The sequence below is a fragment of the Pteropus alecto genome, unplaced genomic scaffold (assembly GCF_000325575.1).
Source record: "Pteropus alecto unplaced genomic scaffold, ASM32557v1 scaffold69, whole genome shotgun sequence".
Taxonomy (NCBI): domain Eukaryota; kingdom Metazoa; phylum Chordata; class Mammalia; order Chiroptera; family Pteropodidae; genus Pteropus; species Pteropus alecto.
The window spans coordinates 2,826,795-2,841,729 of NW_006494610.1; the positions used below are offsets into that span (position 1 = coordinate 2,826,795).

At 34.1% G+C, this 14,935-nt stretch overlaps 1 protein-coding gene across 9 annotated transcripts in view; it reads right to left on the reverse strand.

Moving 5' to 3' along the window:
• The window catches only part of ADAM22 (ADAM metallopeptidase domain 22), a 204,510-nt gene that overhangs the window by 164,283 nt on the left and 25,292 nt on the right, over positions 1–14,935 (reverse strand). For all 9 annotated transcript variants that reach the window (XM_025042194.1, XM_025042195.1, XM_025042191.1 and 6 more), the window contains exon 3: positions 8,269–8,345. In XM_025042194.1, the coding sequence (XP_024897962.1) occupies positions 8,269–8,345 (77 nt within the window). The remainder of the gene's footprint in view (positions 1–8,268; positions 8,346–14,935) is intronic.

The following is a 14,935-nucleotide window of genomic DNA, read 5'->3' on the forward strand; positions in this document are numbered from 1 at the left end:
GACAGGATGAAGATCCAGAATCTACAACCAAGAATAATTTATCCAGTAAAGCTATCATTTAGAGTTGAAAGACAGATAAAGAGCTTCCTGACGAAAATAAGTTAAAAGAATTTATCACCACCAAGCCAGATTACAGGAGATGCTGGAAGGACTTCTTTAAGAAGAAAAACCATGTAACAAAAACAGGAATAAAGCATGGTAATAACTATATTCCTAGCAACAAATACCTCAAATGGAAAAGAATTAAGTGCTCCAACCAAAAGATAGAGTGGCTGAAAGGATAAGAAAACAACACCTCTACATATGAAAAGGAAGGGGATGGAAAAAGATATTGCTAGAAGGTTTTTAAGTCAGACAGGAAAGATAAACACTATATGATTTCACTTATATGCAGAATCTAAGGAATAAAAAGAACAAACTAATCAAAAACAGACTCACAAATATAGTAGACAATTTGGTGATGGACAAAGGGGTGAGGGTTTGAGGGGCTGGGAGAATTGGGTGAAGGGTTAAAGAAGTACAAATTAGTAGCTTTTGGAAGAAGTATAAATTAGTAGCATGGCTTAGGGAATGCAGTTAGCATTAAAATGTTGGCTAGGTGGAGGGTCAGGGGAGCAATTGAGGGGATTGTTTTATGAACTATATAGATGTCTAACCAATGTATTGTATACCTGAAACTAATTAAAATAAATAAATTTTTTTAAAAACTTGTCAGATTTAAGAATACATACTGTAAAATTCCCTTTGTATAAAATGTCTAGAAAAGGCAAATTTATAGAGACAGAAAGTAGATTCGTGATGACCTGGGGCTGGAGATAGAAATGAAAATTAAGGTTAAATAGGAATGAGGGATCTTTCTGGAGAAATTAAGTTTTAAAACTGACATGTGGTGATGTAAAACTGATTTAAAACTGATTTAGTAACTCAATAAAGTTACTAGAAATCACTGAATTGTACATTTGAAATGGGTGAAATTTATGACATGTAAAAATACCTCAACAAATTTAATTACATGTTTACTTTTATGCAATAAATATGTTCCTAAAAGTCTGTGTGTTATAATCAAGATTATATGTGATAAGCACAAATAAAAGCATTAAGAAAAAGTATATAACAATAGGTACAGAAGAAATCTTAGAAATTATTTTCTAAAAAGCACACGCAAATGTATACTGATAAAGCTAAAATGCTTATGATGTGGATAGTTCTTTGGTAAAATACTTTTCCCCAAAATTAGCTTAAAAACAAGTAAATGAATACATCGATACCCAACAAAAATATTATTTATCAAAGACTTATCTCTTAAAAACTTTGCATACTTATCAGAATAAAGATAAGATTAAATACATATATGACTCCTATACTACATAAGAAAATGTTTCAGGGACTTTTTTGTAAGTAAAAAATTTTTTTTATACAGCTTTGTCATTCATAACCAAAAAAAAAGACTAATACTGATCTCATTTATGATTGCTGATGCAAAAATTCTAATAATATAAAAGCATTTTTATTTTATTAGTAATGGGGTACTTAAAGAAACTAGATTTTAAAAGTTAAAGCTAGAAACTGCCCAAAAATCAGTTGCAGCATTCTAAAATGGAAACTAGAATTTGCAATTGGACAACTCTTTTCTTTTGGGGAGGCAGATTCCTCCTACTAAGCCCTTGGAGTTCTCTGAACTCTTGAGAAAATTTAAACCAGTAGAGAAAAGCAATTATACCCACTACAAGGTATTAACTGCAGAGCTGTGCCACTACATGTTTGTTATCTGTCAGCCTGCCCATTTCTGAAAACTATTTGTCTGTCCTTGTCTAAGCACTGGATCAGAAGAAATTAGAAGCCAGAGCTAAAACAGGAAGGCTGTGCAACCCTGATCTATCCCTCACCTCAGGCAGGAGGAAAGACTGCAACAAGAAAACATATTTGGTATTCTGGGCTGCAGACATTCCACATGGGATATTGTTTAAAGCTGAATAAGCCATACTTTGGGGAAGGTACCATCAAGCCATGGGAGTGGAATCAGATCATAACTCTGAGAGTAGGGATCCAAATTCACTTTCTAAGATGTCCCCACTGCTTTTCTCCTTGAGGCAGAATGTAAAGTGCTATGGACCAGAAAAACAAAGGACTTGCCTTTTCCTCTGCCTGGCTCTGAGCAGAAGGTATGTCTGTGTTCTCTCAATGGTGGCACCAACCCTCCACAAAAGGCCTGTCGATGGTTTGGGCTTATGGGTTCTTCGAGTGACCACTCCTGGCAGAAGTTAGCAACCTTCACTATAGGAGAGCAACTGTGCCTAGCAAAACAGCTGTCATGAGGGTCAGGGCAGGGGATCTATCAGAGACAGGAATACAGTGGCAAGATAAATGACTAGAGAACAAATCTCAGAAACAGGTGAGGGAAACACCTGGAGATGGTGGTAATTTATAGCAGGAGGCCAGCAGGGGGCTTGTGCCTTACTAATTTAGATAAAAACAGGAGGTGTGATTCCATTCTACAGTCATAATTAGGGAAGCCAGCAGCAGCACATAGGTTACAACAATGAATTATGCAACATGACAAAGCAGAGTTTATCCTCCACAGTCAAGAATAGTTTTTAATAATGAAAAACATTATTATAATAAATCATAATAGGTCAAATAAAAAGCATAGGTTCACTTGAATTGACTAGAAAGGCATTCAATAAACTCTAATACCTATTCTTTTTTAAAAAAACTTAAATGATATATGGGATACTACTTTACCATACTTAAGACTAGCACTCAAAAATCAATAGATCAACATTCTACTTAACAATGAATACTAGAAATATTTCTATTACCAAAAAAACTAAGACAAAAATGCTACTATCACCAAATAATAGAGTTCAGAAACTTCTAGAAAAAGCATTAAGGTGGTTAATAGTAATAAGAAGTATCATTTTGGAATGAAAAAAAACTCTACTGATTTTCCAGTCACATTATTGTATAAGTAGAAAACCCAGAAGAAACACTGAAAATCTACTAGCAATATTAAGAAAACTAAGGTATAACACAAATCAATTACTTTCTTATATAACGTCAATAACTAAATTATAAAATATGGAAAAATATCCACACTAGCAACAAAAAATGTTCTCTATAAAATATGTAGGACCTATAAAAACCAAAGTAATTTTTACTGAGAGACATAAAAAGATGCTTACATTTTTAAAAAAATACACAATGATATTGGATGGAAAAGCTCAGTTCTGTAAAAATGTGTACTTTTCCCAAATTAAAATATAAGTTTAGTGACAGTCCACTTAAAATTCTAAAAAAAAGGGAACAAAATTAGTCTAAATTTCCATATTAAAAAAGGCAAAAATATCTAAGAAATTTCTCAAAAGAAAACTAATAATGGGAGACTTTTCCATGCTATATATTAAAACACTTATAAAGCTATAATAAATTCTACAGTGGTACTAGGCCCAATAATTAATGAATAGATCTTCAAAAGAGATTGCTTTAAAAAGACATTAAAATACATAGTAACTAAATATGATAAATAAAGGATATGATGTGGGAAAAATCAGCAACCTCTGCTCAGACCATCATCCAGTCTCTCCTGTGGCCTATGAGGCCCTCCATGACTGAGGTCTTGCTACCTTTCCAACTTCATTTAACAACTCTCTTGACTCACCCTGTTCCTACCTCCTAAAACATCTTCCTGTCTCTCAAACATGCTAAACTTGTTCCTGCCTCAGGGCCTTGATGCACTGTGGTCTATGCCTGGGGGCCCCTTCAGTTCAAAAGTCATCTCTTCAGAGTTGTCCCTGACAACCATTGCTCAAATAACATCCTCACAGTCATACCAGACACTTGCAATTAATGGCACTATAGTTATAGATTTATCAGTGCCTGAAATTACTTTATGAACATGTTGTCTTTCTGACTAGAATGTAGGCACTCTAAGAGTAGAGTGCTTATTTCTGCTTCTACTAAATCCTCATGGCCTAAAAAAAATCTCTTAGCACTTACTAGAGGCTTAAGAAATGTATACAGGTGTGTGTGCATATGAATGTGTCTATATTCACATATACTGTGTACATATACAAATGTGTGTATATGCATATACATTATATTAATATATGTGAACATATATTGATAAGGGCTGTTTAATACAGATTTGTCTTCTACACAATAATTTTGTATTAAGTGTACATATTAACAAATATTAACCATATTAATTTAGTTGAACAGCAAGATATATAGTTATAGATTTATTAACAGTGAGAGATGCTATTCACTGTCATCACATAACATCATTTAATTATAATCTTATCCTCATCACTTATTTTTATCCATACTATAAACATTCTACTTATCACACTGTAAATAGAGCATTAGGTTAATGAGTCTCTTTCAGACCTAACTTTCTCGTCTGACCTTGCTCCTACTACTCCCAAACTACTCCCCACCTACACAACACCTCTCATTTCTGCATGAGCAACCCCATTTGCTGGCAGCTTCGTGTTTGAGTCCCTAGCTGTCATCCCCACTGCTCACTGTGAAATAGGGATCATAAATAAAAGAAACTATTTTTATTGTTCTTGAAATAAGAAGAGAGAATCTATAAAATACAGTAAAAAATTAGGAGTAGAATCATCCAAAATCTGTGAGCTGTACCAAGAAATCCCTTCCCAAAAACGAGGTTATAAAAGATGTTTTTTTCTTCCTAATTATATGTTTCACATTCTAAAACCAACCAATCACAGTCCATATAGAGTATTTGCCTATATGTGTGTATGTGTGTGTGTGTGTGTCCACATTGTGAGTGGTTTGTTTTTGTCAGGTCACCTGTTGTAAAAGGATCAAGGAGTATTGGAAGGAAATATTTTAGTATTTATGTGTTACTTTCAGCAATTTAATTATCCACTTCTTAAAGAATAGGAGATGGATTAGAGGAAAAGACTTGGCTTGAACTGCTCAAGTAATATAGCGAAATGTCTTTATTAAGCCTTTTTCTTTCTGAGGAACATTTCACAATAAAATATAATACAAGTCGCTGACCTCTAGAAAGGTCCAACGTGGCCTCAGGATTAGTTTGACCAAGCCAGGCCATATGTTCAGTTTTATTATTATATCTGTCCTAAAGAGTGAAATTTCCAATCTAAAAATCTATATTATTGTAATCCAGCTACACAGAGATTTAATTTGCCTCCAGTTTAAAACAAAACAAAAAACTCTACCTGTTCCATAGCCCTAGATTGCTTCATAAGAAAAAGAGCTTTCAAAGAACATATTTAATTTTTCACCTTCCTATTTCTTAACCAACACAACCACAGATGATATATAAACTAAAATCATGAAATAAAAATATTCCCCATAAAAATAAGAAAAAAATATTGTATCAAATTTTCATGGCTCTCAGGGTTGAGCCTGGTTAGTAATTGGATAGGAGACCACCTAGGAAGACCAGGTGCTGTAGGCATAAAAAATAAAAATTTAAAATTTAAAAAGTAAATAAATAAAAATCTTCATAGCTCTTATAGCATAAAGAAATCAACTACCTGACACATTTGTTTAATATAGATGCCAGGCAAAAAAAAAAAAAAAGGCACTCATATTTCTCAGTCCAGTTATCTCCATTTATGCTATTATTTCATCCTTTGTACTTCTTGTAATTTCGATTTTCCATTGCAATAAGAAAAAAATGCCCAATAAAAGTTCTTGCCAGGATCTTCAAAGAAATTCTGTTTCACCCCTAATATTTTAAGTTTATGCTCTGATAAGTAGGGTCATATGTGTTTCTCCTTCAGGAATAGAACGTTTTGGGGCTCAGATTTCTCCCAAGGAAGTGAGGTGGTCTGGGCAGAATGGACATGAATCGAGAACCCTTCTTTGTTTGAGTACTGAAAATCAAGGTGTTGACAAATGTCAGGAACCAGTAACCAAGGCCTAGCTAGCCAAAGAACAACGATTTAAAAGAGGGACAGGAAAGTCATTGAAATAGAAACCCAGGAACCTGACTTTCCAAGTCACACCTAGAGACATTTGCTCAGTTTTTAGAAGCTAGTCCTAAACATTTATCTTCTTTTTCCTGTTTGCTGGTTCACTCTTCCCCAACTGACAGCCTCAATCCTCATCCAGTCATCTCTGTTTCTCAGCTAATTCCAGCCTCTGGTTTCTAAGTCAATATGACTTCCCAGCCTGGAATTTAACATCTATTCTCTAAGGATACAACAGTGAAGGAAAGAAAATCTCTGCCCTCAAGGAGCTTATATTTTAGAGGGAGGAAAAAGACAACAAACAAAATAAATAATTAAAATATAGAGTATTAGTTGACCATATGACAATGCTTGTAGTCAAATTTTTGCCCTGGAAAATTGGCAATTTCACATAAGTAAAGCTATCTATTAAATGGTGATGAATATTATTTTTTAAATGAAAAAAAAAAAAGGAGAACAGGCAGTAGGGTGGATGGCGGAGTGAGGGCAGAGAGGGTTACAATTTAAAACAAAGCAATCAGTCTCCAAATAGTGGAATTATGTAAGATTGATTTTTTACTTATTCATTATTTTTCTAAGAAGTATGCATTCCTCTACAATGAGTCTTTAAAAACTTTATAATATTGGAATTGATGAAAAACTGAAATGAGTCATTTAAACCTGTAAATTTTAGGGTATTTACATAAACAGGAATATAAGATACAGATCACATTAACACAATATTACTCATGCCCTATGAAATTAAGTTAAAGAAATAATCAGAGAAGAACTCCTATTATTGGATCATCCAAACAGTAAATTTCCATCTAACACAATGCTTTTCAGTATTTAAATTGTTTGTGAACTACAAAAATGTGGGGAGAGGGGAGAACTACTTACAAAATGTCCCTATAAAACAGAGAACTAAAAAAATAAACTAATACATGACTTAAATATTTATATACCAAAAATGGTATTATCACAAATTTATAAATAAATTCCATTAAAATTAGAATACTAGTAAAATTAATTATTAAATTAACCCGTTGAACATGGACTAAATCTAAAAGAAAGAAGTGAATTTTGCTCCTGAATACTGACAGACCTAGCTCAGTAATCTAAAAGTACACATGTGCCTGTTCCCCAAAAGAAATCTCTAAACTCTGTCTAACAGAACTTTCTGCAAGGCTGGAAATGTTCTGCGCTATCCAATAAGATAACCACTACCCACACATGGCTATGGAGCATTAGAAATGTAGCTAATGCAACTGAAAAACAGAATCTTAAATTTTATTTAAGTGAATTAATTTAAATGGCCACAAGAGGCTAGTGGCTACTAATCCAGACAACACAGCTCTAAGTCTTGCCTCTTGCATTCTTTTGTTATTAACTCATAGTCTTCCACCTACCTAGTTCCCCGATGTAGACACCTTAGGTTCTAGTTCTCACTCTAAGTCTACATTTCTTGTCTTTCTGGCCTCAAATTTTTCTTACTGAGCTCTTGCATAGCTGATTTCAGCAAAGCCATATTCCAGTGCTGCTCAGCTCAGAAACATGAATGGCAGAGCATGATCTCTTCCCACTTGCCTATAGGAAATGGGGTACAAATGCTTTTTTAAAAAAGTGAACAACTAGATGTGCGGTAAGACTTACAGACACTATACTTACCCAAAGGGAAGAGATTAAATCCAGTGATTCATCAAAAGCCATTTCCAAACCTAAAATTCTGTTATTTCAAACCTAAAATTCTAGGTAGACAAATGACAATTTCCAAAATTATACTGTATTTAAAGAATAATCCCAGTACCCTAATCCTCATAGAGTACTGGGATTATTCTTTAAATACAGTGTTTAAGGAATACTGTATTCTTTAATATAGTATTATCAAAGTATCTAATGGCATTATTAAGAATCATACATCATGTAGCCAGTTTTCTGAATCATTGAGCAAAAGGGTAACTTTCTCTTTTCTGCTGTTAAGAAAGATGTTTCAAAACCCAAAGTATTATTTTCACAATTTATTGTAATTCATAGGAACTTAAAGTCACATACATTCTTATGAAAAATACTGGAGTAAGTCTTGCCCTCCATTTTAGATTCTTATATTTGTTGCAGCTTTTCAATTTCAAATGGATATCTATTTATTGTTATTTGCCAGATTTTGTAACTTACAATAGATATAATAGATATTATATCAAGAGATATAATAGTTTTAAATGTGGTATTTGATTGATATAGGAAGATGAAGTAAAATATAGTAAGAAAACAAAATTTTACAGAAGGATAAGAAAGTAGATTCAATGTGTATCGGACAAAGACTTACTGGTTTAGCACGACATCGAGAATAAAAGATGTTCCAAAGACATCAACCTGGAAGCTTGCCTGATCCACATGAGTCAACTGCAATACAAAAAGATAAGAGGTATTTATTATTCGGCCACAGCAATCAGATGATAAGCATTTCTTACGATCACTCGAAAAAGGTTTACAATATATCATAAATTAGAAAACAGTTCAAAATGGAAATTGAATGAAAACAAAGTAAAATCTGCAGCTTCTTAGAAGACAAGCATTCACCAATTTGAAATCAAACACCACCCAATCAAGGAGGGCAAGTGCCCTACCTTCCTGGCTTATCTCAAGTGGCTAAACATTTGATTTCCAAGAAAACTGCACTTCATTCACTTTATTTTATATTACATGGCTGGCTCCTTTAAAATTAAGTTTTGTACATTAAAAAGAAATAGAGCAAAATATGTTCAATTCAAGAGTAAAATAATATGATGAATGTGATCAAAAAAAAAAAAACACCTTTTCATCCTGTCTTAAAGATATACTTTAAAAATATTTCTGTTCTAATTTATCAAACATTTCATAGAGGTTTCTACATCTTCCTAAGAGCATAAGTGAACCTCTGCCCATCTATTGCAAATTCACCAATCAACATTTTCTTGGGAAAAAACATCACTATTTCCCATGCTATTCTTGAAACTCGCAGAGAAAATCACAAGAGACTCTAAACTACAAAAATGTAGTGTTACCAATAACATAATATTAACATATTGAATAATCACATGCATTAACTGAAAAAAAGGAGGAAGCAAAGTTATTCATTCTGTTTGACTTCCCAAATATTAACAATAACTATATCTAAGCAATACTATGAATTATTTGAATTTTTTGTTTTTGTTTCTATAGTATCCAAACTTTCTAAAATAAACATGTATAATTCCTACAGCAAGGAAAAAAAAAAAGCAAACACTATTTTAGAGATAAAAACCATCTGAGCAACTCTATTTATGTAGCATGTGAGGCAGATGGTGCTGCTCCCTGAGAACCAGTGCACATCCTGGGATTCTGTTGAACATAAAGGGCACCTGAACCATCCCTGGGATTTTCACACACAGTAAACTTATGGTATCAGGTGAAAGGAGAGCACTTAACTAATAATAATAAAGCTTTTTTGAAGGAAAGGATAACCCCTCTGTTTTTAAGTACTTAAAAGCAGTGAGGGTGGGAGAATGCAGTACCTCAGCTGCAAACATTCCAATCTTCATGAAATCCTAAGGATAAAGAGCCATCTCTCAGTCTCATTAACCTCATTAACCATTCAACCTTCCCTCTTTCCAATAATATCCTGGCTATCACCAAATTCTGCCTTCTTTTTTTTCACATTTAATTTTATTTTTATTAAATTTTGGGGGTGATATTGGTTAATAAAATCGAATAGGTTTCAAGTGTACAATTCAATATTGTCATATGTATATTGCATTGTATTTACCACTCAAAGTTAAATTTCCTTCTGCCACCAAATATTTCACCCCCTTTATCTCTATCTACCTCCCCCAACCTTCCCTCCAACCCGCTGGTAACTACTAATTCACTATCCACATCCATGAGTCACTATTTGTTTGTCATGTTTGTTTGTTACTTTTAGTTTTACATCTCACATATGAGTAAAATCATATGGTTCTCAACTTTTTCTGACTTATTTCACTTAGCATGATAATCTAAAGATTCATCCATGTTGTCACAAATGGTAGTATCTCATCTTTTCCTATGGCTGAGTAATATTCCATTGTATATACATATCACATCTTCTTTATCCAATCATCTATCGATGGACACTCTGGTTGTTTCCTTGTCTTGGCCACTATGAACAATGCTGCTATGAATATCAGAGTGCATATACCTTTGCAGATAAATGTTTTCAAGTATTTGGGGTAGATACCCAGAAGAGGGATTGTTAGGTCATAAGGTAATTCTATTCTTAGTTTTTTGAGGAACCTCCATACTGTTTTCCATAGAAACTGTACCAATTTACATTCCCACCAGGAGTGTATGAGGGTTTTTTTTCCCCACGACCTCTCAAATACTTGTTATTATTTGTCCTGTTGATGACAGCCATTCTAACAGCTGTAAGATGGTAGCTCATTGTGGTTCTGATTTGCATTTTTATGACAGTTCTTGGAACCACACCTTACCTTTCATCTCCACATCTGGCACAGATTATATTCTCCCTTATCTTTCTAAAATAGATTTCTCACCAAATTCTCAAATGTAAGCCCTAGATTTTCTACTGTTTCAAATACAAACTTTCCCTGCATAGCAAGAGCCTCCACAATCACCTCCCCTACTCCAGACATAATGGCACTCAAATCCCCAAGGACTCTCACTTGATTCACACTCAGCTCTCTCTTCTGCTCTTTAATACAACAAGCTATATGTGTTCCAACTTTTTCTGTGGCTTTTGTTCACCACTTCTGCTGAGTGCTTTTCAGAACCAGGCCCTTGTGCAGTGATCTTCGTCAATGCCATTTTCCAGAAATGGCCCTATCTCTCCTTCAAGACCTAGATCAAGTTGCTCCTTGTTAATAGTCTGCCAGTCTGCCATAACAAAGTACTACAAACTAGGTGGCTTACACAACAGAAATTTACTTTCCCACAGTTCTGGAGGCCAGAAGTCCAAGATCAAGGTATTGGCAGATTTGGTTTCTCCTGAGGCCTCTCTCCTTGGCTTACAGACAGCCAGCCACCTTCCCATGTGTCCTCACAAGGCCTTTTCTCTATTCATGCACATCCCTTGCATATCTCTATCTATCTATCTATCTATCTATCTATCTATCTATCTATCCCTCTCTGTCTATCTGTCTGTCTCTCTTTTCCAGTAAGGACATTAGTCATTTTGGATTAAGGTCTGTCCACATTTTGACCTCATTTAACCCTAATTACTTTTTCAAAGGCCCTATCTCCAAACACAGTCACATTAGAGGTCAGGGCTTCAACATACAAATTTTGGAGAGTACACAATTCAGTCCAAATACTCCTCTTCCACAAAGTCTTCCCAACCCCTTCCAATCTCCTTTCCTCCTCCTCCTCAGTACCATTCAGTTTGCTATCAGGGCCTCAGTACTGACCAGCATCACGCACTCAATAAGTATTTCCTGACTTACTCATTTGAGAGTTTGTTTTATCAATCACTTGGACGCATAAACGAACGACAATTGAACAGCTATAAATTACCTGCTTATAAAATGCAGTCCTTCCATCAGAGTTGTTCTAAATGCCATGTCAATGGATAATGTCTTTCCTTTTGTCTAAAAGCTCTTTGAGTTTCCTGAAGTGCTAACTACTCTGTTTTGGAAACAGCCTAAGGAAAGCTCTGCTTACTAGAATTGATGTCTCAGTTAAAATGAATCTCTCTCTCCTCCATTCTTTCTCCGCATTTATTGTGGTGAACAGGGCAGAGATCATCTCTTATTCATCATGGCATCATGATTACAGCTTGGATCAAGATAACATTACCATTCTTTTTAAGAAGATATTTACTATTTGCATTAATTTGTCTAATTGCTTATATTTTCTTTTTCCTGCAGCTTCATTTTATAACTGGTATTTTATTTTATTGATCTCACCCATGCCCTAAGGAGAAAACCATTATTTAAATTCAAAAGAAAATCTATTTATAGCATGTTTAACTGTTATTTAGTTAAAAAAAAAAAAAAAGTTTGCATTATTGATTGGAATAGAATTGTATTAATATAGTTTTAATGTAAGGAAGGCTTCCTTAGACTATATACAGACTGATTCATTCAACATCTTCTGAGAGTCTACCAAGTGCTGGGAACTATTTTGATTTGATGGACAAGGTAGTGGAGAAGACTGTTTCTGCTCTAGTGTTTATCATCTAATATGGGGAGACAGAAAATGACAAATAAAATGACAAAAAATTAACAACTAAATAAAAAAATAAATTTAAAAAACAAATATACTATTCTCAGATTTAATAAGATGGTAAACAGGTGACCAGGGTAAATGGAATTCTAGGTGGTCCTGGAAGCCTCTCTGAGAAGATGATATCTCAGTGACAATCTGAGTGACTAGAAGGGGTCTGTGGCAGACAAAATAATGACCTTCATAGATGCCCACACTCTAATCCCTAGAACCTACGAACAAGCTGCCTTATTTGGCAAAAAGAACTCTGCAGATGTGATTAAGTTAAGGACCTTGAGATGAGATTATCCTGGATTATCCAGGTGGGCCCAATCTGATCACAAGGGTCCTTAGAAAATCAGAGTCTTACAAGGGTCAGAGTCAGAGAAGATGTAATGATGGAAATACAGATTAGAATGAGGTGAGAAAAGGCTACATGCCAAGGCATGCTGTAAACTTTTAGACTAGAAAAAGCAAGGAACAAATATTCCAGAAGGAGCACAGCCCTGCCAACATCTTTGTTTTAGCCTTTAAGACCCATTCTGAGATTCTGATATCTAGAACTGTAAGAAAATTATTTTTTATTGTTTTATGACATTAAATTTGTGGTAATGTGTTACAGCAGCAATGGGAAACTAATACAGCATTACTGGCAATGTTCTTGAACATTTAAAAAAGCAACCCCAATAAAGAGCTTATCTCACTAGTGTTCAATGTCACTTTCCTCCACGGCTTGATTATAACCAAGGCACTCACAGCATTAGAATGGATTCCCATGAGGGCACGAGGATCAAACAGTACTTCCTAGCCAAATCAAATTTGCAGTGGCAATCATTAAAATCAAACATTGCCATAGTTTCCTCACATTTTATGTGGTCCTCTACCATTCAGGAACGTACCTTCCCCTAATGTCTAATTTAACAAATAGGCCAAAGAAAAGAAATATGTTTACTTCTTTAGATTATCTTGCAGAAAAAATTAACTAAGTAGAATTACACTGAATTCATGCTATATTAACAATTCAGCTTGTTATTCAACAGCATTGAAGTAAGCCAGGATGGTTTTCAGAAAGTTAATCTTAGACTTTGACTTTTTAATTCAAAGGAAAAGGAAAACTTGTTAAGAAAGAACTAATACCAGGATTTTCTTTTCTTTTTTGGGGGCGGTGGGGGGGGGTGACAGGACAGGGGTTCCCTTAACATATATTGCCAAAAAAATTCTAATATTTATTAACTTTACCCAGAAGATTAAAAGCTAGTAATGGCTGTCAGAGCTACCTGCAAAATCAAATTTTGCAGAAATACATTCTTTCAAATTACTATATATAAATGATGTGTGATTTTAAAAAACATTAATCAAACACTTTAATATCATAGAATAATACTGCGACAACCCTTAGAGCTCATATAATACAATATCCTTATTTTACAAACAAGAAAACTGAGGTCAATGTGGGCAAATATCGTTTCCAAGGTCACTCTATTCGGAAGCAGAGCAGGTGTTTCACCTCCTGGCAAGCTTTTTCCATCATGCTTCTTCCTTGCTTTCATTCTTTAGCTCAGAGGAGTTTGCAAGTTTTACTGGGTTCTAATGGGTAATTATTATAATAAAAGCATTTTTAGAGTCATGAAAATACACTTTTAGAGAATATAGAAAGAAAATCAAATGATGAAAAACAATTTTTAGCACTCCGTTTTCATCAGAAAAGTCAATAATGTTACCATATTTGACAGAGTACAAGTTCTAAGGCTGATCTGATTACAACCTTAGAAATTAGGAATTATGGTTTAATATATACAAGAAAAACAACTTTTAAAGGAAAAATATGACATAGGTATGGCAAAGTGTGTGTGCGTATGTGTGTGTTTTTAGGACTGAGACAAGCAGTGAGGCTGACATTTATAGAAGCTATGAAACAAAAGACTGAGGGAGAAAAGTGCAAAAATATAAAATAACTCTCCAGATGGCAAGAAAACATAATAAATCAATGATTACATAAGGATAATTTTAATTTCAAATTTCAAAAGTGAATCATAGAATTTTAGGACCAGAAGAACCTAATATAATCCCCAGATTGAGGTCTGTTTATTATTCATGGGCAATAGCTGAAATTTAAATATGAAGTTAATATAACCTTCCTGCTCCTTATGCATTTTACTTCTTGGCAGCCCATCTTTTTCTCCTAACATCTCCTAGAACCAATGAACCACGGCCAACCTACATATCCCAAGGAGCAAATACAAATGAACTTTTCAAGACTTCCTTATTCATAACCATGTTTTTAAAGCAAAGTTGACATTAAAACTTTCATGTTAGAATCAGAAATTTGACACAAGGAGAAAGGCAAGGTATGTTGATTTTTAATTAAGCCCAACCTGAAAAGAAGCAATTGAATACCAATGGTGGGAATATTGCCAGTCAAATGGTATTGTGCAACACAATAATTGTGAAAGTAATGAACATTATTAAAAGTCTTTAATGCATGTAACAGAATCTTTAGTTATTCTGCATCCTAAATATTCCTTTGCCATTTGATTGTTCCAACTTAGTTTTGAAAAAAATACAAGTGTAATTTCTGGTGTCTGATAATTTGACTCCAATAAAAAACAAAATACCAAATCATATATATATATATACATATATTATCCCTTCTTTTCCACATCAGAAAAGGCCAATTAAAAAATCACCATAACCTCACTGTAACTGGTCCACTGCTTTATGCGCACTCCTGACAAAAGAGCTCACTGAGACTGAAACTACATGTCTATTAACATTAA